At 53.5% G+C, this 27,700-nt stretch overlaps 1 protein-coding gene across 2 annotated transcripts in view; it reads left to right on the top strand.

Annotated features, from left to right (window-relative positions):
* The window catches only part of PLEKHD1 (pleckstrin homology and coiled-coil domain containing D1), a 29,550-nt gene extending 2,515 nt beyond the window's left edge, over window positions 1–27,035 (top strand). The window contains exons 2-14 of one of the 2 annotated variants that reach the window (XM_059914510.1): window positions 6,454–7,050; window positions 10,817–10,910; window positions 11,233–11,322; window positions 11,553–11,629; window positions 12,485–12,576; window positions 13,572–13,624; window positions 18,689–18,783; window positions 21,187–21,280; window positions 22,786–22,964; window positions 23,471–23,603; window positions 23,983–24,127; window positions 24,458–24,607; window positions 24,898–27,035. In XM_059914510.1, coding sequence (XP_059770493.1) covers window positions 6,992–7,050; window positions 10,817–10,910; window positions 11,233–11,322; window positions 11,553–11,629; window positions 12,485–12,576; window positions 13,572–13,624; window positions 18,689–18,783; window positions 21,187–21,280; window positions 22,786–22,964; window positions 23,471–23,603; window positions 23,983–24,127; window positions 24,458–24,607; window positions 24,898–25,067 — 1,431 coding nt within the window. In that variant the 5' untranslated portion in view covers window positions 6,454–6,991 and the 3' untranslated portion in view covers window positions 25,068–27,035. The remainder of the gene's footprint in view (window positions 1–6,453; window positions 7,051–10,816; window positions 10,911–11,232; window positions 11,323–11,552; window positions 11,630–12,484; window positions 12,577–13,571; window positions 13,625–18,688; window positions 18,784–21,186; window positions 21,281–22,785; window positions 22,965–23,470; window positions 23,604–23,982; window positions 24,128–24,457; window positions 24,608–24,897) is intronic. The other variant, XM_059914508.1, reaches the window with a different exon arrangement.
* The last annotated feature ends 665 nt before the right edge of the window (window positions 27,036–27,700 follow it).

A 27,700-nucleotide genomic window follows, 5' to 3' on the forward strand; every position in this document is an offset into this window, starting at 1 on the left:
GTCAGCCAGAGAGGGTCTGGGATGGGGGAGGCATGATGCTAAGCTTAGCTCCCTTTCAATGCCCAGCAGGGGCCCCTGGGTCCCAGTTCCCCATTTGTGAAGTGGAGTCTCTGGCCTCCAGCTAATTAGCAGCCGCAGAAAGGCCTGGGAAGGGGCAGCTCAGGCCCGCCACTGCAGAGCCTTGCCATTAGGGCGATCGATGCCCTGGGAGGGGGACAGCTAAGAGGAGGGGCCCTGGAAAGGCTCCCGAGCCACATAAATAACGAACGGGCAGGATGAAAGCGGCTGTAGCCAGCTGGGTTCTGTAAAACCTCTTCCGCTCAGGGTCTGTTTCAGGGCTGTGCCTCCAGCTCCTGGTGCCCCAGCAGTCCTGCCCTTCCCAGGGTGGGAAGGTGCCTTTGAGTTGAAGGGTCAGCTTTTTTCCCATGAACAACAAAAAGAGAAAGGGATCAAAAACATTCCTTAGCAGAGATAAGAGGATCTGGAAGAGGTGTCTAGAGGGCAAGGTGGATGATTCTGTCCTCCCCGTAACCTGTGAGCAGTGGAGATGCGGGTGCTGAGAGACAAGGAGGAAGGGAGTAGAGCATCTCTGCCTTGGCTGGTGTCAGCCCCGTGGTAGGCCTGGTCCAGCAGACAGGCCAGCTCTCTCTCAGGGCTTCATACCTTCCCTGGCATTCCAGTCCCTCTCCCAAATCCCCCCCAACACCTCCCAAGGCTGGAGCCCCTGATGAGGCGGGCCCAGCCCATTCCTTCCTGCAGCAGAAGCGTCTACACTCCCGTCCCTCCTCCGCCAGCCCCCCAGGTGTAAGGTGACCAGTGGGCCCTGAGCTCAGCCCAGCAGCAGCTCACTCTTGTGGAACATTGGCGGGTCCTGCCTCAGGGAGCTGAGACTCGGGGTGTCCACTAAGTGCCAGGGAAACCATGGAGACAGTGGCCTAATTTCCCAAATCTCAGGCCACAACCTGCGCAGGTGTGGAAAGATGATCTGTGCAGTTGGTGGTCATCATACCAAAAAGACTTGGGGAGACTTTCTTCACACAGAAATTTGGGTTCGGGAGTTTCATCTTTGGCTCTGAGCACCGCTTCCTAAAGGTGACACTGCGATACTGAGCTGTCGCAAAGGGCTGAGGGGAAGAGCTAGCATATCACCTCCATGCACTAGGCTGTGCCTCACGCTAGTGACACTGGGATTTGGTCTCACTTTCTGGCTCACGTAGCGTTTCTCACAGCTGACTGGGAGGTGTCCCCCCCAGCACAGCTGCAGCATTTCTGCTTGTTCTATCCCAGCTGGGGGGTGCCTGCAGGCCCCTCTTTTTATAATCAACTTGTGTTCTCCAAACTTCTTTTAGAAGGACAGCATTTGGTGGTAGGCAGTGGCTAGGTGGCGGCTGAGGGATCTCCGCAGATCCCTCTGTCCATCGCACCCTGCCCCTTCTGAGGTGGTGGCATCGAGGTTACACTGAGTCCTTAGCTTAAGGAGATGGGTACACTCTCCGGATCGCAGCACAGCTGTAAAATGAAATTAACACCCATTATTTCAGGCTTCACTGCGGTCCTGTGATGATTTGCCTGCACCAAAGTTAAATGAGTTGGTTGTGCAAACAAGGCACACTTCTTCCTTTCCCCGTGCTCCCAAGGAGCTGGCGTTAGAGGCTGTTGATGGCCTGTTTGAAAATGGGGGCCAGAACTCAAGCAAGAACCCTTTCAGGCAATTCAACTTCCTTATGTCCAAGACTTGGAAATATAAAGCTGTTTCTTTTGAGAGCAGCTGTGGCCATGGTGGCAGGTGAACCCATGCTTAGAGGCAGGACCTCTGACTTCCAGTCCCAGCTCTGCCGGTGACCAGCCACATGACTCAGGCCGAGGCATGGCTGTGTCACATCTCACTGGCTGGCAGTGTCTCATCCACAGAATGGAAATGGATCAAATTGTGGCTTTTAACCTCTGTTCCATGATGATTCTACAAGTGCCTCGACTCCACCACAGGGGGGTGGGGAGAGAAGGCGGGGCTCCAAGGCCCCCTCCCACTTCACCCAGTGCCTCTGCACTGTTATCTGCTTGACCTAGTAAGCTTGTCTTTGCTATGTTGTTTGAAGAATCCTGCTCACATTTTTTGGAGCCCCTTGGACTTGATGATCTCTGCATAAACCCTAACTTGTCATCACCCATGTATCAGTACTTCACAGGCAGGATTCCTCCTGTCCTGTCATCTCAGACCTAGAGCCAGGCAAGTGGCAGAGGCCAGGATGAGCATCCCCTGAGCATACAAGGCCACCCGGACAGAATGAAAAGGGACACGCACTGAGGGCTGTGTCATTTCTACCTTCCTTCTGCCACTTCTGAAAGGGACACTTCTGATAAGCTGTCCTTCCCCGGCTCTAGGGTTTACCTGGCTTCAAACCCCACACCCCCGTTCTCAGTGCCTGAGGGGCTCAGGGACGGGGGAGCCTGTGTGCTGGTTCTGTTCTGGACGTTTGTGCCCAGGGAAGAAGGGACAGCCAGGCTGGGTATCCCGCCTTCCCGTGAAATGTAACCCATGGGCAGCTCGCATGTCCGCTGGGCTCTGGCTGCCCTCTTGAGAGGGAGATGTTTGGCGCAAGGTCTCATCCCACAGGAAGACTTGAGGAAGTGTAAAGCCTGCACAGGGTTTCTGCTAATCCCCGAGGGTCTCTAAACTCTTGTTTCCTTGTTTGTGTATGAATTGGCTGCCCAGTGTAGATGCTTCTTGCACTAGCAGATATGGACCCCGGCTCATTCCTCCGTCTTCGCGCCCATCCCCCTGCCACACAGTTGCACCAGCCTCCACACAAGGTCTTTGGGGGTCTAGTAGACTGTGCTGAGGGGAAGGTTTGGCAAAGAGCAGGGTGGAGGAGGCATTTAAATCCCAGAGGTGCAAGCACCTAGTTGAGGGTCAGCTCCCTAGTTTCTCGAGCTTTCCAGGCACCGCATCTCACTACCATCAGAGCTGGGATTGTTCACTGCTATCTCTTGACCCTGTAGGACCCGGGCTCTTGCATCTTCCCTGCATCATCTCTCCTCTACATTCTCCCATCACCCCTCCTCCCCACCGCCCTCCAGGATTTCCCCCAACTCCAAGTTTCTCTCACTCTGTGATGCAAAGCCCTTTCCAGCCCGTATGCCCACACTTGGCTTTTGCATCTCCAAACATTAAGGAGCTCGCTCTGCAGAGTAGATGGGCCTTTCTTTGCGAGGACCCACCCAGCCTAGAAGGTACCTGTGGGTCTAAGTAACATTTTTCCCCTCACTTTCAGCTGGATTGACTTACAGTGAGGCCTATGTTAGCTATCAAGCTCTGCTTGAGCCCTTGTCACCTTCAGAGCACTGAGAAGGGGAGTAAAGGTGGAGGCATAGCTTAGGAAGTTTCGCTAGTTCAGCTTGGATTGCACCTGTGTCCACCCTGTCACCTAAGCTAGTGTCCTGGCTCTCATGTCATCCCAGACTCTGCTCTCCCAACTCTTGTCTATTCAACAAGCCCTGCTGATTCCTATCAGCAATAACCAATAACTCTGTTATAACGAATAACTCTAATCTGTGCCTTTGCCCGGGTGTGGAGCCCTCAAAGCCACCGTCTCCATGTCTACAACTGCAATTTGACCTCACAAGTGCCCTGTTTGAAACCCACTGGCAGCTCCCCTCATCTGCAAGAAGCAGCCCCACCTTCTCACAAGGACCACACGCCCCACCCTGGTCTGGTCCCCACTTCTCTCTTTGACCTCGACTCACCCCGTACTCTCCCTCCCCCCACACCACTGCCCACCCCTTTGGCACTTACCTGCCAGTAATGCCAGACATATTCCGATAACCTCGAACACACTATTCGTTGCATCTGCTGTTCCTTCTGTCTGGAATGCATCTCCCCTTTCCTCTTCCTCTCAGTTTCCTAGATACTCCTATTCATTCTTCCAAACCCTGCTCAGTTGTCACCTCCTCTCACTTGCCACTCCCTTGGCTGGACACCCAAACCATTTGTTCCTCACTGGTCTGTACTCTTCCGGTGTCTCATACAAACTTACAATGTCACAGGGTACCCTGGTGCTTTGTAATGATCCCAGCTCCCCACTTACCAGCTGTGTAACCTGGGGCATGTTACTTAACCTCTCTCTTCTCCACTTACCTCATCTAGCTCACGTGAAGAGTGAGTAGTTAACAAACATTCTGATGTTACTAAAACAGTGCCTGGCACAAACGAGGAGCTTGATAAGCATTGAGTAGTTCTCAAATTATTGATTTATACAACTCTTGCTCCTGCATTTGCTCCCTGAGGGCAGGAAATCATCAAGCCCCAGGGCCCAGGCTGTACCAGGTGATTCATTCACGCTGACCTTAGCCGGCCAGGAGCTTACAGTCACTTTGCAGAGAGAAGCTCTAAGAAGACAAACAACAATGCCAGGTCTGAAGCGATGAGGAGAGACAAGTGCAGTGATGAGGAGGTCAGGCATCAGGGAGCACAGCAGTTGAGAACCTGAGCTCTGTCAGCATGTTGTTACCCAACCAGGTTTGTTTGCCCGACGCACAGCAAGCCAAGCACTGAGCCACCCAGGTTTACAGCAGAGAAAAGTTTTATTCACAAGGCAGCCAAGTGAGGAGACGGGAGAATAAATCTCAAATTCGTCTCCCCGAAGGCGAGGAGCTTGGGGTATTTATGGTATAAACAAGCAGGGTGGTGTGAGGCGTGGGGAGAGGTGATTGGAGGGAAGGAGGTGAGGGAATTGGTGTTCTGCGCAGGCGTATCTGAGTTACAGACTTCTTCATGGGACGCATGTGCAAATTCCAGGTGAGTTTGGTATGAACCGTGGGGGAATTTGGGGCTGTGACGTCAAAAGGTCACCTATGGGACAAACAAGTCTATTCTGTGCAGACTGGGATCCGCAGGGTTGGGTCCCTCCGGTTTCAGCAGGTTTCGTTGTGTTACAAGCAGAGGGGTTTTAAAGAAGCCGTTCCCTTATCTGCTGTTCTGTAAGACAGGCTCAAGAGTTTGTTAGTCACCAGTTTCTGTTATGGGTTTTTAACCCTATGGGGCACAGTTTCAGTTCTCCCTATCTTTTGATCCAGTTCCTCAATCTTGAGGGAAGAGGCCTACTTTCTGCTGTTAAGGGGCGAAGGCCTACAGAGGATTTGAGGAATGGAATTGTTTTGCATTTGATTGCAAATATGGGACCAAGGCTTTGGGTCTGGGTCTTTTTTTTTTTTTGGCGGGGGTCGGGGGGGTGGTGGTCTGGGTCTTTATGTTGAATGATCATCCTATGGATTAGAACTTGGGGCTTAAGGATGCGTGGCAAAGAGCAAGTACAGAGTTTTACCAAGAAGGAGTATAAGTCCTGGCAAGCACACAAAAAAGGACGGTTTAAGTAATCCCTCAAATATAGACCTTATTCCTGATGGGATCCATAAGAAGATATTTCCCAAGAGATCGAATCCAGGTCCTCGTGATGACCCTTGTTGGAGCCAAGTTGTCTAATTTTCTCTCAGTAGGTTTTAACTTCCAATGTGGTATTAATATATACATAGCAGGAGCTACCGGCCACTACACATATGCCCCTTTCTCTGCTGCAAACCTCGGCCTCTGCGCGTCAGGCAAACGAACCTGGTTCAGTAACAGGCAGACAGAGCTGAGTTCCCAGTTTGCCCTTTGCTAGTTGCTGAATCTTTCTGTGCCTCAGTTTCCTGACCAGTGAAATGGAAAAACAAACACCCCCATCTCTTAGAATTGTTATGAGAGATTTAAATGAGATAATGTCAATAAAACACTTAGAAAAATGAGTGTCTTGGTACCTCATAAATGCTCCTTAATCTAGAGGTGAAAATACTTAAATTCCTTAAAACCAGAGAGAAGAGGCAGCCAGGGTAGACGCTGACCCCCCCAGACACAGACTCACGCACGCTCTCTGGGCTTCACCACAGCACAGTGGGCTGGACGGGGAGGCCCTGAGGGCTAGGACTGGAGACGGAGCTTCGCCCAGGACTGAAGTTGGCCTGGATAGAGGGGTGGGCCTTGGACAGGAGGGAGGGGCAAATGCAGGAGAGTGCTGTGTGTTTGGAGGACAGCGAGCTGGCCAGCTGGGCTGGAGCCAAGAGCTCCCGCCAGTAGGAGCTTTTGTGAACACAAATGGGAAAGGAGGTCAGGGGAGGCTGCGGCAGACATTGAACCTAATAATAATAAATAAAATAGTAGTAATAAAAGTAAACACTTAAGGAATATTTACCATGTGTCTCACAATGTTTGAAGTCTTTATGTGAACAAACTCATTTCATTATCCTGACAACCCTAAGAGATGTACGTACTATTATTATCCTCAAGTTACTCCTGGGGACCTGAGACCTAGAGAGATCAGGGGACTTGCCCTGGTCACACTGCTGGTAAGTGACAGAGCTCTGACCCTTGGCTACCCCAGCCTTAACACCTACTGCCTTTGGCCCATGTTTCCTGCCCAGGTGCTGGCACGAAGACCAGAGCAGCTCCCAAGACAGTGTGGTGTGGGTGTAGAAGCAGGGGCTGTTGTCTTTGGGTTCCAGTCCCAGCTCCACCTCTGCCTTGGCTGTGTGACCTTGCATGTGTTACTTCACCTCTAAGCCTCAGTTTCCTCATCTGTAAAATGGGAACAAAAAGCCCTACCTTCCAGGATCGTTCCATGGATCAAATACTGATACGTACGTTCTGCATGGAAGCCAGTACATGAGAACAGCTAAGTAATCAGTGACTATCTCCGGCCCTTACTCAGCCAGCCCAACTCTGCAGGGCCCAGAAGGAGGCGGCCTCTGGCTTGCAGTCAGAATGAGAGGCCTGGAAGTAAGGGGACTTCGGAGAAAGGGGCAGGAAGAGGAAGTGTCCTTCTGTGCAGGGGCACTCAGGCCCTGGGCCCCCACCTGCTGAGGTGAAGCTGAGAGTCATCAGCTGGAGCAGCGGGCAGGCACTGAGGCGGGGTTATAAGCAAAGCCAGCCCTTTGGGTCCTCGAAGGGTGCTTGCCAAATATGCCCTTTCTTGGGCCATCCTCTTCCTTGCCAGCCAGGGAGTCGCCCTCCTCTTCCAGGTCCGTGCCGGCTCCCCTCCCTGTGACCCTCACCCCTACTCAAACCAAACCGAAAGGCAGCTGCAACAGGGCCAGTCTTGGCATGCATGGCTCATGGGCCCTTCACAACCCCTGCAGCCATGGGGGCCCTGAGGCCTGCTGAAGTCTGGCTGGCGTGGAACAAAGGCTACCCTGGACATCTGTCTTCCCCTGCCTCTCTATGCCCTCCTTCAGAGGGCAAGGGGAGGAGGGCCGTGACATCTGGGGACACATCCTGTGTGGCAGACAAGTGCAGAGGACTTTATGTGCCTTTATCCACCGGATCCTTTCTTGCCCCTCTTGTGGCCACTAATGGATCCCCGTGCCTCCCCCCCTCCCCGAAACTCCCCACCAACAATCTGTTCTCAGCCCAGCAGCCAGGCTGAACCTTTTGCAGTGTGAGTCAGATCATGTCACCCCTCTCAAAACCCTCAGTGGCTGTCCCTCTTAGAGGAAAAACCAGCCTCTAACAACTAGCAGTCTGACTTTCAGCAGGTTGTGTCACCTTTCTGCTTCATTTCTGCCCATAGAAATACAGACACCTGCCTCATAGGATAATAGTGAGTATTAAATGAATTAACAGCGGTAACTGCTTGGAATAAGGCATGGCTTGGGATAAGTGCTAAGTAAACATTAGATTTATCATTAATGTTATTACAGTAGCCAACAGGCTCTTACACAATCTGCTTTCTACCTAGCTCCCTCTGCTGCAGCCATGCTGCAGCCTCAGTTCCTTCCAGAGCCAGGCACACTTCCAACCCCAGGGCCTTTGCACCTGCAGTTCCTCTGCCTGGAACACTAACCTCTCCACAAATATTACCTTCAGGCTCTTCCTGACCATTCTGTTTAATATCAAAACCTCCCCGACTCACCCCTCACCCCATGACTTACCCTGCTTTATTTTCCTCCATAGCATTTATCGACGTCTAGTACATGGCATTTCTTTCTTACTTATTTACCATCTGCCTTCCCACTACACACACTCACTCAAGTATAATCTCTATGGGGACAGATATTTGCATGTCTCTTGTCCACAACTCTATCCCCAACACCCAGAACATTGCCTGGCATAGGTGGGAGTGCAGCGATTCTTTGCTGAATCAATGAATGTATCTTCCTGGCAGCCCCAAGAGACAGATATTTGCACCCTCATTTTATAGAGGAGCTTTGAAGGACAGACTCAGTGAGGCTGGGAGCTTGCTTGAGGCTGTGGCTTGAGGGATGGAGATTGGTTGCCTCCAGAGCCCCATTCTCTCCCTGCCCGTGTGTCTAGTGACCTTCAGCCTGCCACCCGCACTCGTCCCTGACACAGTGCTTTGCTCTGAGTGAAGAGGGTGCTCCAGAAGTATCGGGGAGGCACGAAGCTATTTATCTTACTCAGCTCAGGCAGATACCACAGACTGAGTGAACAGTCAAACTGTTAAACCCTTCTGCTAAACAACAGAAATTTATTTTCTCACTGTTCTTGGAGGCTGGAAGTCTGAGATCGGGTGCTGACATAGGCAGGTTCTGGTAAGGACCCTCTTCCTGGCTTGCAGACGGCTGCCTTCTCACTTTGTTCTCAAGTGGCAGAGTGGGAGAGCACATGCTTCCTCCTGGAAGGCCACAGTCACGTTGGATTATGGCCCTATTTCTCGACCTCATTTAACCTTAATTACCGCCCAAAGACCCTGTCTCCAGATACAGTCACATTGGGGGTTAGGGCTTCAACATATGAATCTGGGGGAACACAGTTCAGTCCATAGCAGTATTTCAGAAGCCATTGAAAAGGGAGGAGAAGGGTCCCCAGGAGGCGGCTGCCTCCCGTTTTCCTGTGGGTAATGGGACCATGGGAATGCGTCACTCAGCCCTGTCCCGGGTCTTCTGTGAATTGGCGGAGTGATGAGCACAATCTCATTTGATCCTCATGATAACCAGACGAGGTCGGCGTTATCACCCTCATCCTGCAGGTGAATACACTGACGCTCAGAGAGGTGAGCTTACTCGCCCAAGGCCCCGCAGCTGAGAAGTGGCAGGTCTGTGTTCTTAACTACTCTGTGAATTTCCCTTGCAACTGTCTGGGGACATCTCTCTCATCCCACAGGACTGAGGGACCATGGCCCGCCCTCTAGGAGCCCAGTGTCCCCTCCAGACAAGATGAGCACACAGAGTGTGGCTATGGAGTGCCAAGTGCCAAGTGCATGGCCAGTCAGGAGGTGCAGGGGGAGCTCCGACGGCAGTGTGGGCTGGGCTGGGCTGGTCACCAAGGGTGAGGCAGTTTCAGCCAGATGGAGAGAGAGGGTGGGCACTCCTGGGAGAGCTGCACAATCTCCTTCGCAGGATCATGCAAAACATAGTAAGGCAATGAGCTCAGTGCTCGCCTGGAGCAGAGAGGCTGAAGGGCAGAAGTGGTGGGAAAGCCAGGAAGGTGGGCAGGGGTCAGGTGTTGGGGGGCTCAGGAGGTGCCTGCAGTTCTGAAGAGGGTGGTATTCGTGTGTTCTTCGTCCACTGGGGGAAGAGTTGGCATTAGCAGGATGTCACCTCTGAGGTCCACAGCTCCCCTCAGTATCTGGCTGGGCAGAGAGGGTCGGTGCAAATAAAGAACATGGCTGGGGTGAGGCGCACAGCAGAGGACAGAGCTGAGCTCCTTTCCTAGGGGAGGTGAGACGGCAGCTGTCAGCCATCCCAGCGACCCTCCCGCTGTAGCTGTGGCCTCAGGAAGGGTCCCATGGCTGGTGGCACCTTCAGAGATTCGCCAGCAACTTTTCAAGCCCCTCCCAAGAGGGTGTGCCCAACCAGTGATGTGCTGATAAATATTTAACAACTGGCTCTCTTGGGAGTGGCGTGGGGTGGAGCACTGCTTTGTAGCATTTGGTGATTTTCATGGTGTAAATACTCACAGTATGACTGATATCAGCTACCAATACAGTGTCACTGAACACAGAGCCGGCGAGAGTTGCGCTGTTGGCTGTCATGAGCCCATCTGAGCACTGTTTCTGGCTCCCCCACAAGTCCCATGGCTCCAACAGTGACATTAGCAGGGGCCCTGGGAGGAAGGAGCCAGCCACTCTGAGTGTCCCAGAGCCTCGGGGCTCTCAGTTCCAACTGGATCTTCCCCAGGAGGGCACCTGGTGTCTTATCCTAGTCAGCTCCAAGCACTAGTCCTGTGAGAGTCCCCAGGGTGGGTCCAGTGCTCCACCTGTGGGCATCAAAGTCAGAAAGCACCAAGGGCCCAGAGATGCTAAGTTAGACCCAAATCCCAGAAGGAGGCTGTGGGGCAGCTGAGCCCAAAGGCAACACAGGTGTCACATGTAGGCGGCAGGCCTGGCCTCACCAGCCTGGTACCCACATCCCATCTGATTGCCAGTCTTCAGGACCACTTGTCAAAAGACCCACCTTGGGATCCTGTGTCTTCTTGCCCTCCTTCTGCCTCTCCTGGGGTAGACCCTAAGGGACCAAGGTGATGGCTCACGGGGCTGAAAGTACCTGAGGGGAAGGACCACAGATACCCTGGAGCCAGTTGTGGAAGCCAGTGAAGGCCACTTGTGCCCACTTCCACTGGTGCAAGGGTTGGGCTGCCTGGTGGTGGGTGACTGACCAGCTGAGGCCTTTGCCCGGATGTGGCACATGAGTTAGTGATGATGAGTCTGAGCTGGTGTCCCCAAGGGCTCCCCATGTGAGTGTGGGACCCTCAAGGTCACTCTTGTCGTCCCGAGAAACCTCACCCTTTCTCTCCTGGTTGCCCCTCCTTCCCCACCACCTGCTATAGGTTTTTCATCATCAAAGAGAGCTTTCTTCTTTACTACTCTGAGAGTGAAAAAAAGAGCTTTGAAACCAATAAATACTTCAATATACATCCTAAGGTGAGGGGGCCTCTCCCCAGGGCCACAGCGGGGGAGGGCCCAGTGGGGACAATGGGGGCTGGTATCCTCTGAGGGTAGGGTACCATCTGTTGTCCTGCTGTGGTCTAACAGGGAGTCTGGAAAACAAGTCCTTCTGGGGGCACAAGCCACCCTGGCCCCCTCCTGGCCTGGGTCCCCGCCCTCCAGTGCCCCCTCTGGGAAAGTTCTGGTCTGGCTTCCTCTCAGGCCCTGGGCAACACCTGGCTATGGCTGAGGGCTCCCAGAGGCCTTGAGTGACCTGGGCTGGGCGGGGGGGTGGGCGCCTCTTCTGATTCTTTCTCAGGGTGTCATCCCTCTGGGGGGCTGCCTGGTGGAGGCTAAGGAAGAGCCCAGCATGCCCTACGCCATGAAAATCTCCCACCAGGATTTCCACGTGAGTAAGGCTCTCCCCTTGGCCTGGGCTCAGCAGGGGCAGAGCAGCTTCTCTGGGACCCCAGGCTCCCTAGGGGCAACCCCTCCAGTGGGCTGGCCTGGGAAGAGTGTCAGTGACTTGGGGATGTCGGGTGGGAGAGCAGAACAGGGCCTGCAGAGGCCTGGCCGTGGCCTCCGTGGTCCTCAAGGCGGCCTCCTCTCAGGCACAGCCATGGCTCCTCTTCCTGGCAGGGGAACATCTTGCTGGCTGCCGAGTCGGAGTTTGAGCAGACCCAGTGGCTGGAGATGCTGCAGGAGTCTGGGAAGGTGTAAGTGCGCACGAGCAGGAGGGGTCAGCCTGAGGGTCCAGAAGGGGAAAGGGTGTGGGCTGTGCTGACCCTGGTCTCCCTGCCTCTCTGCTGGGATCCCGGTGGGCACTGAGCACCCTAGGAGAGGGCAGGGTGGGGAGGACAAGGGCTGTGGGAGCTGGTTATTTTGGGGAGAGGAGACAGACCAGGTTTCGAGCATCTTCGGGGGGTCTCCTAAGTGAGCTTTGACCAAAGTGAGTTTGCTTGTCTAGCGTCACAGGTGGCAGACGTGGACACCGTTTGTCTCCAACTCTCAGGAGCAAATCCAGCATCGCTAGGAGGATTTGGCTGCCTCCTGACACCCGTCTCACCTCCCCAGGCCCATAATTAACCCTAGCTCAGACCAGAGCTGGTGCTTTGTACATCAGAGTCCAGATCACAGAAACCTCCAGCCCAGCACTATCCATTTGCGCACGAACCCCTGTCCCAGCACCTGCCTATTCATGCTGGGTCGTGCTTTTACTTCCACAAATAATGCTGAGTGCCTGCCCTGTGCCAGGCCTTGTGCCAGGTGGCGGGCATTCAATGGTGTAGAAAGCAGCCCAGGAAGCAATCTCTTCCCTGCTCCCAAAGTTCTGTTGGCCCAGCGCACGGTGGCCCACTTTGCAGCCTGGGCCGGCCTCCGGGGACTGTAGCTGATCGATGCTGGTGGCGTGCCCAGAGCCGCAGGTGCCGCGGTGAATGCGAGCTGGGATTCTGGAGGAGAAAGAATGGCGCGTACACGCCATGCACATTCTCTTTCTCCTCCACCCTTCTGTTTTAACGATTTTGTGTTTCTTCCTCTTCTCTCCTGTCCCATCTGCCCTCCCGCCCCAGGACTTGGAAGAATGCCCAGCTGGGAGAAGCCATGATCAAAAGCCTAGAGGCCCAGGGGCTGCAGCTGGCCAAGGAGAAGCAGGAGTATTTAGGTTGGCTGAGGGATGGGCTGGAAACTGAGGCTCCCTGACGGTAGCATTTCAGGGCCGGGGGCTGCAGCCCAGGGCTTGATGCAGGACTGAGAGAGCGTGTCTTGGGTGGGGCTTAGCAGGCTATGAAGAGCCAGAGACTGGCTCGGAGCCTGGAGGGCTCTATGGCGTGATACATGTCCTCTGGGCCAGCAGGACAGGAGGCAGGAGAGCATGGTGGTTAGGAGCCTGGCCTCTGGACCCAGCTTTGTCATTTATCCATCAGCTGTGTGTATCTTTAGGCAGCTCAGCCTAAGTTTCAGTTTTTTCATCCTTAAAATGGAGACATTTTTGTTCCTAGCTTTTAGAGGTGGTATGAGAGTCAGGTTAAATAAGAAAATGCCTGGAATCACTTGTGTCAGGCATGCAGTAAGGGTCCCACAAGTGGAGTTGATGTTATCCTGCCCAGGGCCCCAAAGGTCTGGACTTGGTCCCAGTTCTGACCCCCAGCCCACTTTAAGGTTCTAGGCCCCTGTGTTCCTGACTGGCTGGTAGGCACGCTCTGTTTGAGAAAGAAGAAGGTGAGCCTGGGAGGTCGTTCCTTTACCTGGGACCCTCTCCCCTGCTTAGACAAGTGGGGCCCCAGCACTGGTCCCCCTCTGCCTGCTCCAGACACCCTCTGCCCCCAGGACCTACCCCGCCTCACTAGCCAGACACCAGCACAGAGGTTAACAGCACCCCGGGGGTGCAGAGACCCACTTGAGCTTCCAAAGCTGAGCTGCCATTGTCTTATGAATGCACAAAGCAGAGACAGTGCCGGGACAGGAGTGTAGCAGCTCAGGCCAGCATGGGGCTTCCATTCCTGGGAGCTGCCCCACCCCCTCTGTCTGGCCTGGGCACGGCAGTGCCGACCTCTTCCGTGGGGGGAGCTGGGGGTGATGGAGGTGATCGCAGGCACTGACCCCTCAGGACTGGATCTGGAGTGAGCTTTTCGTGAGTGTGTGTGCTTGCTTTGGCAGACAAACTGATGGAAGAGACTGAAGAACTCTGCCTTCAGAGGGAGCAGAGAGAGGTAGGGGCACGTCGAGGCTGCTCCCCGCCGCCTCCCGCTCTGTGGGCCCTTTCACAGCCACAGTGTACCGGCTTGTGTTCCTGGCATTAGGGAGTGGTGTAGGGGAGATGGGCACCCAGACAACTTGCTGGGAAATCAGACAGGCGGGGCAGGGAGGCCAACGAGATGACAGTGCTCGGGACTTGCTGTTGCTTCTTGGCAAGAAGTGTATTTCTCCTTGCCAGTCCCGGGGGAGGAAAATAAAAAGGGTGGGTGATCACTTTCTAGAGAAAGAGCCATTCAAAAATTTTATAAGCTGTGTCAGGAGGTAATGAGCTGCTGGTCACTGGTGATATTCACAGGAGGCCGCGGTGGCCTTTCTCATCCATAGCGGGGCTTCTGGCACCATAAAGTGATTGATTGGGTTGGATGATATCAGAGGTTCCTTCATCCTCTAAATGTCAACATACAAGTTCTAAGGAGGCCAAGCATTGGCTGGGGGCAGGCTGTGGCGTGGAGACCCTTGCCTCATTTGAAGACGGGGGCTGTTGAAGTCCATGCCGTTTGGGATCTCCATGCAGCATTGGGCCTTGCCTGTTCTGAGAAATCATGACCACCCCTGAAGGGCAGGGTAGGGTAGTGGTTAGCGGTGCTGACTTGGAGTCAGGCTGCCTGTGTCTGGAATGGACCTTCACTGCTTCTGGCTGTGTGACCTTGGGCAAGTTACCTAACATCTCTGAACATTAATAGTCTCATGTGAAAAATGGGGATAATAATAGAACCCATCTTATCAGGGATGTTTTGAGGATTCAGTGAGGTGTTACATAGAAAGTGCTTAGCACATAGTACGTGCTTAATGAACATCTACGTTTGTTAGTGTTACGAACATTAATTAGCCCATCCTGCACTTGAACTGCCTGAGCCCCAAGCCCCAGAGTGGCATACCCTGAGGTGCCTGCAGAGGGAGGGCCTGATTTGGTCCACTTCTCTTTGCCTGGTGCCTGTTCCTTGTCTCTCCCAGGCAAGTCCAGGGCTGGGCCCATCAGCCTGGGCTCAGTGCCTGCCTCTCTGACTTGACTCTTGCAAACTCCTCACCCTTTCCAACCACCCGTCATTGGGCTCGGAAACGGGCCCGACAGTCAAGAAGCATCATGGCCCTGTAGCACCGCAAACACTCCCGGGGCCTGGCAGAGCCCCTGGCTCAGGATGGGTGCATGATAAATGTTGTGGAATGACTCGATGAATGAATATTTTTGATTCTTTTAATTTTACATTACATCTTGATTTTAATCCAGTAGGACAATCCACCCTCATTTTTCTTCTTCCAAAAATTTATCAGATATTCTTGTCCAATTTTTCTTCCAGCTGGACTTCAGTATTATTTTGTCAATTACAAAACAAACAAACAAACAACCCAAACCCAAACAAACAAAAAAGAAAATCTATTGAGGATTTGTATTAGGATTGCATGGATCTGAGGATTGGCATCATGACGGCATTGAGCCTTCTCCCCCCCAGCAGTGTGTGGGCCTCTGGGTCCGGGCTGTCATCTGGGTTCTTCCCACATTAGAATTTTGGCATTTTCTTCCTGCAGTTCTGTACATTTTGAAAAGTGAGACTTCTGGTGGATTGTCAGCAACTTAAAAGCAGTTAATTTAGGAAGCCAGGGGATGGGATGGAGTGACAGACACAGCCGCTGGCAGAGAGAGACAGACTTATCCATCAGAGAGACTAAATCTGGGACAGCAGTCAGCCCGAGGAAAATTTAGACACTCTATGTAGGTCTTTAGCCAGGAAATGAGGCCAGCAGAGACCCACTGCTCACAGACATTGCTTAAAGCCATAGCACGCTGAAGGAAGGAGACCTGCCAGCTGTGAACTTCCTGGGTTTTGGGTACAAAACATGAGCAAGACTCACTTGGGTCCAGCTTGGGTCCACCTTGGTGAAGGCTGCTCTGGGCTGGCAGGAGGGAGAGGATGCGCTCAGGTTCTCATTCCAGTGTCAGCTGTGTGCTCTAGATTGGGAATAGAACTCACTGAGTCATTCTGTCAAGGGTTTTCCTTCCTTAACTTGTTCATCTACATTATGGATCCACCTGCCCCCTTCACCTTTCCCATCTCCACTCCAGGTCACAGAGATGGTCTTGGAGTACCTTGCTTGGGCCACTTAGAAAGGCATTTGGTACAACGGCCCAGTGAGAAGTTGAAGATTCTCTGGTCTCTAAGAGGCAGTCTGCTTTAAAAGGAGACTCAGGGTCTGGTACCAATCTATCACTGACTGTGTGACCTTGGACAAATTCGGCTCTGTGATGCTCCAGTAAGAGCGATGGCTGTGCCTGGCTAGCTCCCAGGTTGCTGAGGGGCTCAGTGAAATAGAAGGCAGGGAGTGCTTTGTGGACCGGTAAGGCCTGTGCAGATACGCACTGTGTGATGGTGCAGCTCTGACACCCTCCACTTGGCAGAAAGGGCGGGGAACTCTTGGGGTACGAGCTGAGAGTTCAAAGGGAGCCATCCTGGGCTCTTCTGCCCTGGGGTCAGAAGACAATGCCGTTCCTTGGGTGCAGGTCCCTCAGGTGTCCCTGGCTCCCTTATCATCGCTCTTATCCCCTGGAGGAGGGCAGCCTGCCTACCTTCCCTTTTCTGGTTGAACTGTGAGAGCTCAGCCTTACATGTGGGCAGGCACACGGGAAATCAGAAATGCCCAGGGCCAGTCAGGCAGGGTTCCTGCCATGCGGGGTGCTCCCAGTCAGAGGTCAGACTCTTGGAGCTGGAAAGGACTGCCCCTTTCAAGGTGAGGCTCTCTGCCGACCTCCCTGATGGATGCTGATCCTGATTCTGGCATGGGCAGCTCACTACCTCCGGAGGTATCCTTTGCATTATTGCTCCACTATTTGGAAGCTCTTCCTTCCATGGAGCTGGAATTTGCCATCTAGTGCCTTCTTTCCAACCTCATACTTTGGCAACTTAAGTCAGGTGCAAGAGCCAGAAGCACAAGCATGATGTGGTGGAGAAAGTCTTCAGCTGCAGGGGGCCTTAGCTGACCTCAGTCATGGCAGCGGTGCCTCAAACACTCATGCCGTCTTGGGCTGCATGAACAGAAAGTTCTGGCTGCTTCAGCTTTACAGATTGTGTGTTCCACTCCAATCAGCATTCTTAGGCTCCACCTGGACATCAGCTTCATTTAAGAATCATCCAGATGAAATGGAAGGTGGAAAGGAAGGGGGCAACCAGGAAGGAGATTTTCTTTCTTTTTCCTCTTTAATATAGAATTTTAACCCCTAATGGTAGAAATCGTGCTCTTTGTGGAAAATTTGGAAAACATGAAGAAGAAAACATATTTTATCCTTAACCCCACAACTGATAGGTAATTACTGTCAACTTTTTTTCTTTTTAAAATTTATTTTATTTATTTAGTTTTGGCTGTGTTGGGCCTTCGTTGCTGCACACGGGCTTCCTCTAGTTGCGTCGAGCGGGGGCTGCTCTTTGTTGCGGTGCGCGGGCTTCTCACTGTGGTGGCTTCCCTTGTTGCGGAGTATGGGCTCTAGGCCCGCGGGCTTCTGTAGTTGTGGCTTGCGGGCTCTAGAGCGCAGGCTCAGTAGTTGTGGCTCGCGGGCTCTAGAGTGCAGGCTCAGTAGTTGTGGCGCACGGGCTTAGTTGCTCCGCAGCATGTGGGCTCTTCCTGGACCAGGGCTCGAACCTGTGTCCCCTGCATTGACAAGTGGATTCCTAACCACTGCGCCACCAGGGAAGCCCCTACTGTCAACTTTTTGGTGTTTTTCCTTGGTCTTTTTTCCTATATAATATTCTTATATATATCTTAAACATAATAGGATCATATCAGATATTCAGTTTTATGGCCTTTTTCATGATACCTTTCATTTTACCTTCATTAACACTGTACCTTCAGCAGTTTTCCATGTCATTGAACATTCTTTGAAAACATTAGTTTTAGTGACCCCAGGGTCACTAATCGGACTCTTCCCTTTCCTTTGGGTTTTATTCCTTCTCTGATTCTCCTCAAAGCCAAGGGCAACTTCGCCCTACAGGCAGCCCCACTCCCTGGTGGGGTTTCCATTATCCTTGAGAACAAAGCCCCTGGGTGAAGAATGAGGGCGTAATTTGGAGCTAGAAGATGAGAGAGAAAGTGGATCTAGAAATAATATCCTCCCACAGCGTAAAATGTGGAAGAACAAAACAGTTGTCACAAAATGCTTCTAACCACCCTTCGCTTGAAGTGCACCCCTCAATACCACCTGCCACCGAACCCCAGGAAAACAGAACCCCGGGGGGCACCTGCTTGCTGGGAAAACACTTGAGCTCGCCGGCAATCCTGAAGGGCCTGGTCTGGTTCCCTGGGCCAGCTTGCCCTGGGCTTTCTGCCTATCCTCTTCCCTCGGGGGTGAGTCAGGGGAGGCTGCAGCCACCTGTGCTCATTGTTTCCCGGATGCCTTGAGGAAAAAGGCTTTACTCTCTGACTCTGGGATTGGGAATAGCTTTCCTTTGCCACTTCTAACAGATGCCACTCCAGGGATCTTTAATGGAAATATACACACACACGTTTCCCTCCAGGGCTTGGGGGCCAGCCAACATGCTTTAGGGTGTGAGTGACTGGAGTTGCCCAGTGGAGCAGACATCTAGAATTATCATCACATCCTGCCGCAGGAAATAATGTTGGGATCATTTCTAAACCCTAGCTCAGCATGCTAAGTGTGTTCTTGTTTTGTTTTGTTTTATTATTTATTTATTTATTTTTGAAATTTTTATTGTAGTATGGTTGATTTACAATGTTATGTTAGTTTCAGGTGTACAGCAAAGTGATTCATTTCTATACACACACACACACACACACACACACGTATGTATATATATTCTAAGTGTGTTTTAAGTGAGCCCAGTTCATCACAGATCTCGGTTTCGCTGAGACTGTGTGTCCCTGAATGGGACCAGGGCTCCTCAGGGCTTAATTCCAAGTCTGGTGCAGACTGTGCTGAACCCCAGAGGGTCCCCTGGGTTAGAGTGGGGCTTCCTGACCTCAGGAGCCCTTTGCTGCCTGTGACTCTTTTCTTCCTCTCTGATTCTCTTTAGGAGCTTGAGCGCCTGAACCAGGTGCTGGAGGCCGAGAAGCAGCAGTTTGAGGAGGTGGTACAGGAGCTGAAGATGGAGCAGGAGCAGATCAAGAGGTGGTGGTGGTGCCTGGGAGCGGGGGGCGGGGGGAAGGTGAACCCAGGCTAGGACACGTGGGACCCATGTTTCCCGTTAGGCTGGAGAGGCCTCCCCCCAGGAGACCATCACTGCTTGATGACTTGGTTTGGATCTGTCCTCCCAATGCTCCGGGCCTTGGGGTGTGCCCAGAAAAAGCTGCAGACCCCACACCAATGGGCCACTTCTGCACCCTGGAGCATGAGGCATGGGCAGGTACAATCAGAAATCCCCACGAGCAACGATCCCCTCCTGCCTCGGTCAAACCTCCCTTACCCGGGGCAGACAGGTCAGACTGGTCTGGAGGTGCCATTGGCCAAAATCCCCAACATTCCCTGTCTTTCCTGCACAGTCTCTTCACATTCTGGCTAATGATGTCTGTCCCTTGGGATCTTTAGTCCGTGTATGGTTTGCAAACCCAGTTGCATATTATAATCATCTAAGAGGATTAGAATCTGCTGAAGGTAGGACCCAGAAATCTATACAGTAAGTCCCCTACACATGAACGAGTTCCATTCCAAGAGCGTGTTCCTAAGTCCAATTTGTTTGTAAGTCCAACAAATTTAGCCTAGGTACCCAACTGACCCAATCGGCTGTATAGTACTGTACTGTAATAGGTTTGTAATACTTTTCACACAAATAATACATAAAAAACAAACAAAAAATAAAGAAAACTTTTTTGATCTTACAGCATAGTACCTTGAAAAGTACAGTAGTACAGTACAACAGCTGGCATACAGGGGCTGGCATCGAGTGAACAGGCAAGAAGAGTTACTGACTGGAGGAGGGAGAGGAGGTGGGAGATGGTAGAGCTGAAGGACCGTCAGCAATAGGAGACGGAGGACAAGCTGCAATTTCTCTCACGCCTGATGTTGATGGCACAGGTTCTGGTTCCTTGCTGGATTCAATTCTATCTACCCTCTTGAAAAAACGATCCAGTGATGTGTGCGTAGTAGCTCTTTCCTGGGCTTGAGATAAAGATACTGTACTCTGTACTCTATACAGTACTGTACAGTAAAGTACACAAAAGCACAACCATTTGTAGAGGATGCACGCATGTGACAATGTACACCAGACACATGATTGGACATGCGAATGCATGTTCACATCTTTGAAAGTTTGCAACTTGAAGGTTCGTATGTAGGGGACTTATTACTGTACTTTAAAAAGTTCTCCAGGTCATTATTTTTTCTTTTCCTTTTTTTTTTTTTCTGCGTTGGTTATTCGTTGCTGCTCGCAGGCTTTCTCTAGTTGTGGCCAGCGGAGGCTACTCTTCATTGCGGTGCACGGGCTTCTCATTGCGGTGGCTTATCTTGTTGAGGAACACGGGCTTAGGTGCTCCACGGCATCTGGGGTCTTCCCGGACCGGGGATCAAACCCGTGTCCCCTGCATTGACAGGCGGGTTCTTAACCACTGCGCCACCAGGGAAGTCCCTCCAGGTCATTCTGTGTAGCCTATCCATGAATCTGGAGACAACTGCTCTGGTTACTGTTGATGGTGCTGGTTGTCACCATCACCATCATCAGCGCCATCATTATCATCACCAGCACCGTCATCACTACTGATTATCAGTGATAGCCCAGAAAGAGTGTTCTTGAAACAACCTTATAAAAGAAAGTCATTAGACATGTGTTTTGGGGAGGGAGAAGCTCAGAGACTCTCATCAACTAATAGCCAAGCACCTGCTCACTTCCAGAATTGTGCCAGACCCTGGAATGGAAGATAAGCCCTCTCCCTTGAGGATCTGGTTGGGAAAACCAGACTCACACCCAGGAAACATCAACAATGTTTACAATAATGTACAAACAGGTGCTCAAGGGCATAGCACAGACCCCCTGTTTTATAGGAATTAAGATATATGTGTGATCCTTGTGGGCTTCAACAGAGGTTAGATTGAGCTGGGCCTTGAAGGATGGTAGGAGCTGGAAAATGGGTGGGAAAAGGAAAAGGCATCACAAGCAGGAGGAAGGGAAGCCGAGTGTAAAGGCCCAAGGGGACCCAGGCTTGTTAAGACAGCAGCAAGGAGTTGCACCCCAGAGAAGGGCCTCAGCCATGTCCCATGTCAGAGTGAGTAGATTGTAGCAAGGGCTGTCCAGGGAAGGCAGGGTGAGGCCTTTGTTTCTCCAGTACTCCTCTTTGCCCTTGGGGTGGCCCTGCATTTATTTTGACAGATTCATGTACACCTGGAGCAAGTGACTTCAGCCCCACTTGGCCGGGATCTCCTCCGTTCAGCCCTGGGCTCCTACAGCTGCTGGCAGCACCCAGCCATGTGAGGGGCTGGCCTTCCAAAGAGCCCTCTGAGCCGTATAGGGAGGTGAAGCAGAAGCCACAAAGGGGCCTGGGAGGGGTGGGCCCTGCCATACCCAGCCCTCTGTCCCTGCAGGGAGCTAGAACTGACTGCAAGATGCCTCAAGGGTGTGGAGCAAGAGAAAAAGGAGCTGAGGCACTTCACGGAGTCCTTACAGCGGACGCTGGAGGTGAGGGGCCACTGGTGGGCTGGCGGCCTGGAGGGAGCCATGGTTGGTTGGGCCACGTGATACAGTTTTTTCCAACAGTGTTGCCCCAGAGAGTTATCTGCAAGGGAAACGGGGCACGAAGGGGAGCTGATCTAAAGGGTTTCTTCTCTGTGGACCATTGGGAACTCCAGCTGACACTTGAGGCTCAAAGCAGGACCCAGAAGGGCAAATTCAAGTTTGCCCTGGCTATGACCGTGGCCTTAGGAAATCCACCTTCTTCAGTGCTTATATTTTTATACTCGATGGAGGATCGATTAGGGTGGGCTGCACGGCCACCCACCACTTCCTTCTTGTGGCTCATTCACTTAACTGTTCCCCGGTGAAACTGAGCGTGAGGGAAAATCCACTGCCAGATCACCTCCATTTGATACCACAGAAACAGCGAGGGAGGAGGAGGAGGTGGCATGTGTCAAGGACAAAGTGCCAACTCTTTAGCATGGCGTCCAGGTGCACACTCTGGCCCCAGCCTCTGCTACCCTCCTGTCCCCTCTCCCTCTGCTGCCCCTCCACACCCAGCACAATGACATCCCCACATCTGCTTCAAACCACTGAGCACATGTGCCCCGAGGAAGCCGTGACCTCCATCCTCCACACCTTTGCCCGAACTGCTCCTTCTACCCAGAATGTGCTCTCACCTCCTCTCTGCCTAGAGAACACTTTCATCCTTCTAAGGCTCAGCTCAAACATCACTGTAGTCAAGCTTCCCCGACTCCTCTAAGGAGGGATTTGCTCTGAGTTCTGGGTCCCCACGGCACTTTGTACATCTGTTAATGCACTTGACACATGAGGTTGTGTTTTCCAAACAGTGAGCTTCACTAGATTGCATCTTAAGTTCTCTCCAAGCCCAGCACCTCAAGTGAGCCTGGCATGTCGAGGGAGATCCGTGATGGTTACCAGATTCATGAACTGCCTTGCAGATTGCAAGGTTTCTATTCTGCCCTTGACTGATTGCGGCTTTGTGGTGCCTTTATTTGTTTATCTTTCTGTGTCTTACCACAGGAGGTCGTTCTCATGGGTAGTTTCAACTCCAGAATTTCTGAGTAGTGCAGGATCCCAGTCTGATAAGTGGGGAGAATGTCTAAGTCTGCTCTTGGGCTGGTTCCTGTCGGGTGTTTTTCACAGAAGCCCAGCACACTCCCTCACTTGTTCCTGGAGGAACAAGGACCCCAGAAGCTCATGATGCCCTTGAGCCTTGGGTCCCCATTGTAGTAGGTGCCCTGTCCACGTCCACTGCCACGAGCTGGGCTCCTCCCTGACTTCCTCAGTGGAGGAGTAGCCTTGCCTCAGTGGGAGGAAGGAGATCCTCACTGGCCTTTTACCTCAGGGAAGAATGAAGACATTTCAGGTGTCCCTCAGAGGACCCAGTGAGGAGGGCCTCACCTCCCGGAATTGAAATCCAGGTGAGGGCAGCCATGGCGGAGAACCTGACTTAGGCTCTTTCTCTTCTTTCCCTCCCTCCATGCCAGGAACTCTCCATAGAGAAGAAGAAAACCCTGGAAATGCTGGAGGAGAATGAGAACCATCTGCAGACACTGGCCAATCAGAGCGAGCAGCCCCCTCCCAGTGGGGGTCTCCATAGCAACCTGAGGCAGATAGAGGAGAAGATGCAGCAGCTCTTAGAGGAGAAGCTCCTGGCGGAGAAGCGGTGAGGGAGCTTCTGAGTCCATAGGGGTAACTCTCCGTGAACTGGACACCTGGGCTCTTGGGTTCTAGTTGGCCTTGATCAAATGGGTCCTCACTTCCTTTTGGCTAGGACTCAGTTTCCCCACCAGGCAAATGGGAAGCAATCCTTCACTATCCTAAGCTGACTTGATAATTGTCTCTTGCAATGGTGTGACCCATACAGACAGTCATTAGGCCTGTCTAACAGAGCTTTGTGACAGGCTGGGCAGGTCCTCTCAGCCCATTTTTACAGTTGAGGAAACTGAGCCTTGGAGGGGTTGGAGGACCTCCCCGAGCTCACAGAACTAACGAGACGTGGACCCAGGACTCCCCTCCCTGACCACATTACCCCCATCACCACCTGGGAGACAGGACCCAGCCAGTTCTGGGGCTCACGAAGCAGGGTCTCAGGTCCCTACGAGGGGCCGCCCTCCCACTGGAAGCCCCGCTGGTGAGTGGGCCCTGAGTGAGCACCTCTCCCCGGGGCAGGATGAAGGAGAACGAGGAGCGCTCGCGGGCCCTGGAGGAGGAGCGGGAGTTCTATTCCAGCCAGTCCCAGGCGCTGCAGAACTCGCTGCAGGAGCTGACAGCGGAGAAGCAGCAGGCCGAGCGCGAGCTCAAGGTGCTGGGCCACTGGGAGCGTGTGGTGCTCAGGGCCCTCCCCTCACCCGGAGACACTTCCCTCACATCCCTGCCCTCACCGGGCAACTTCCTGAATGAGCCCTGCCAACCTGACCAGCCAGGTGCAGGCAGTGCAACCACCACGAGGGGAAGCCCTGAGCCTGACCTGCGGCGGGGCGTCATTGGAGACACCTGTCCCGTGCAGGGGCTGAGTCCCGGCCATCGGGTGGAGGGCATAAGACAAGAAGCAGGATGCGGTAACTTCCACCCAAGTCTGGAGGCGAGAAAGCCCACTGAGCCAGGGGTGATCAGGGAAGGCTTCCAAGGGATGGTAGCTGCCCCGCCAGGACCCATTTCCCTCTCCTCGCCTCTCCCCTCAGGCTGAGGTGAAGGTCCGCGTGGACCTGGAGAGGCGTCTGCGGGAGGCAGAGGGGGCCTTGCGGAGCCTGGAACAAGGGCTCAACTCCAAGGTGCGGAACAAGGAGAAGGAGGAGAGGATGCGGGCTGACGTGAGCCACCTGAAGAGTAAGCCCTGCCCCCGCTGCCGGCCCAGCCCTCGAGCTCTGCCCAGGTGCCCACGCCCTGCAGAGCCCGGCCTGGGGCCGGAGCACCACTCGGGGCCTGGTGTGCACTAGGTGACCCATAGGTGTTGATGGGCATCTCCTGGGCGCGGCTGCCTTTGGCTCTTGGATCCGGGGTGGGGGGAAAGCCTGAAGTTCTGCCCCCTTTGGCAGGTGACTCAGGTCTCCAAAGGGATGGGGGTCAGCGTATTTCCCTCTCGACCCCACCAGGATCCTGGGGAGGGGAGGGGAGGGGCGGGCAGGAGGGGAGGGTGCAATGGAACTGCGGCCGCAGGGTTCTTTGAAGAGTGCATCCGAAATGCGGAGCTGGAGGCCAAGATGCCGGTCATCATGAAGAACTCCGTGTACATCCACAAGGCAGCCACTCGCCGCATCAAGAGCTGCCGCTTCCACCGGCGCCGGTCCAGCACCTCCTGGAATGACGGTGGGTGTGGCTGTCCCCGGGCCCTGGCGGGTGGGACGGTCACTCACGGGCTGTCGGTGACAAGGCAGGAAGAGGGCAGGGTGGGGAGGGAGAGGGGCTGACCCAGCCCTGAGTGTGGCCCGAGCCTGGCTCCCCCAGCCTTGGGCTTCTCCCAGGGTCATGGGAGCCCATGGACCGGGAGGGGCTGGAGGATGGGGTGTGAGGGTGGGGGGCTGGGGTGGGGGACAGGGCTGTGCCCCAGTGGAGGGAGGGCTGTTCACGGCCGGCCCGTGGGGCCACCGTATCCCCAGTGAAGCCGTCCCAGTCCTTCATGACCTCCCAGCTGGAAGCCAACAGCATGGAGGAGCTGAAGGAGGTGGCCCAGCGGCTCAGCCGGGACCAGCGCTTCCGCGAATCCATCTACCACATCATGGCGACCCAGCCTGGAGCCCCCTCCGCGCTTCCCCCGGGGGGAAAGTGATGGGCGCTCCTCCCCGCCCCCCAGGTCCTTCCTCACTGGGGGCAGGAGGGAGTGGGAGGGGGACGCCTGACTCTATGCGGCTCCTCTCTGCCAGCGCTCCACATGGGGGCCAGCCTCACCCTCAAAGGCGCCACCTCCCTCACCCTCACCCCAGACCCTACCCTTGGGTCAGGTCAGGCCCAAGCTGGGTGCCTCCTGGTTGTCATGGTAAAGCAAAGATGGGGCCTGGCGGTACAGAGAGACTTTTCTGGCCGGGGAGTCGGGTGGGCAGGGCCCACCACCTTCTGTCGTGCCCGCTTTACTTCTCTGTGACTCTGCCGCCCTCCCCTCCTTGACACTTGCTTCCCAGGGCTTCCCAACCCTCTTTGCTTCTGAGATCCACAGGCGTCCCTCGGTCAAGGCCGCTCTTCGACCACACCACGGGGCAGGGAAGAAAGGGACCTGGCACGGCCGCTTCTGGGCCCGTGGCCTACCACCCTGGCCAGACACACCGTTCCTGGGGCCGGGCCCTGGCTGTGGGACCACCCGCTCACTGCCCTCCTCAGGGGGACTCCCCCACTGGCAGCCTCCGCGCCCTCCGGGGAAGATGTGGCCCCGACATTCCTCCTCCTGTGCGTGTACCGAGGGCCCTGGGCGGGAGGGAGCTGTGGCCAGCAGCGAAACTGAGGTCTCTGCCAGAAGACAGGCAGCAAGTCAGGGAATGGAAGAAGGCGGCCGGGCTGCTGCATTATCGACTCCTGGCCGGGCGGGGAGGCGGCTCCCTCTGGCTGCCGTGGCCCTGCTGGGCTGCGGGACCCCAGAGGTCTCCCTCGCAGCTGCCCCTCCTTCGGTCACCTTGCTGCCTCCTCTCCTGCGGAGGCTTTACCCAGTGAAACAATGTGACCACGAGCCCTGGAAGATGGGGGGCCACTGGTTGGCCCAGGGTCATCAGAGGCGAAGCTGAAACATCTGTCCGCGGCTTTTGTGGGAGACACTGCCCTCCAGGGTGCTAAGGACTGCGTGTCCCTCACCCATGGACAGACTGTCTGGCTGGCTCCTCTCCCTCCAGGCCTTCCCTCCGAAACCGCCTGAGTCTGTTGGTCTCTCCAGAAAAGGGGTCTCCCTGGGGTCAGGGTGCTCAGGGGCACGGGTAGTATTAAAGGTGCTGATCCTCTGCTGCTTGGACAATGGAGCCCAGTCTGAGAGCTGGACAGATGGCCGCAGGACAGGGGCCCGCAGCCTGTTCTGTGGGAAAAGGAATGTTACTGACTCAAAACATGGGCGTGTCTACGGCTGGGCCAGCCAAGGCCAGGCAGGCTGCCCTGCTCTGCGGTCAGGACTGCCTGGTGAAAATGAGCCTCATCGGTCCCTTCTCAGCGGTGGGCGGACTTGGATGGCCTCAGCCAGTCTCTTACCAGCCTAGGTAGGGAATAGGGGTGGAGGTGCTTCAGAATCAATGCATCTGAAAGGCACGAGTCTAAATGTAAAAGCTTTAAACGTGTAGAAACCTGCATAAACCTGGAACTCATTGATCTAACATGTATGTAGGATGGACTTTAAAATGAGGAAGCTTTAGAAACCAAGATTACTATTTTATTTTCTGTTTTTAAAGAATTAAATTAATAATGGTTTGTTCTTGGAGAGAGATCTTTCTGAAATTTTCAAACGCCCTTCCCCGCCTGGGCAAGCTATTAACCAGAGAGGAAAGTGCTTTCTCATGCACATTCACCAATCTCTAATTTCTTTCCTCCTATTTCACCCTGTACTTTCCACGCCTCAGGCAAGTCTGTGTTATCTTCAACCAACTGATCAATCCATAAGTATTTATTTGTTAAAAACTTACTCTGTACCTAGCACTGTAAATAGAAAAAGAGTAACATCTCTATATGAAAATATGTAGGGGTGAAAATTACTTACTGGAAATATATGGATCTGATTTTTTACAAAAACAAAACCCTATTCCTTGGCCGATTAAAAGTGTTTCCTGCAGTGTCGCTTGCACTGTGGTCATTGCTAGAGAGATGTTGCCCCCTGCAGGCTGAATGTGGAATTATGGAATTGCCTGCTTGTGCTCATTTGCACACACGTTTCCCTCCCTATGAGGAAGTACTCCCCATTGCTGCACCTCCAGGGAGTGGCTTCTCAATAATTAACTGAAAAATCTGTGTTCCCGCCCTGAGGTCCTGGCTGTCCCCTTGTAACAAGGACTACCAGCCAGATTTTCTTCTGATCTGAGCGTGGACCAAAGGGACAGAGCTGACTGCGCCCATGGAAATAGCCTCAGGCAGGCAAAGGGTACCTAGTTTGATGGCTTGCTAGTTTTGGTGTCCCTATTGGAAACTGACAGTTTTACCTGCTCTGAGGAGGAGAGGTTTTTGCTTTTGTTTTGTAATCATGTAAGGGAGGGAGAGAAATGGGGATGACTGGGTTCTCCTCCTATTGGATCTGTTCCTTCACTGGGGAATGGATGATCTATATCGTAACCCTTTATATGTTGTTTCCCAGCATAATTATTAATGACCCCCTTTTGCTATCACAGGGGTCCCAGTTTGGATGGTATTTCCATGGTCATCTTAGCTTTAGTGCTTTTCCCCAGTGAAATGTTAATGGGTGAGGCAAGAGATCTGTAAAGTGTAAAACACTTGTGTTCTGAT

The sequence above is a fragment of the Balaenoptera ricei genome, chromosome 2, assembly GCF_028023285.1.
Source record: "Balaenoptera ricei isolate mBalRic1 chromosome 2, mBalRic1.hap2, whole genome shotgun sequence".
NCBI classification, from domain to species: domain Eukaryota; kingdom Metazoa; phylum Chordata; class Mammalia; order Artiodactyla; family Balaenopteridae; genus Balaenoptera; species Balaenoptera ricei.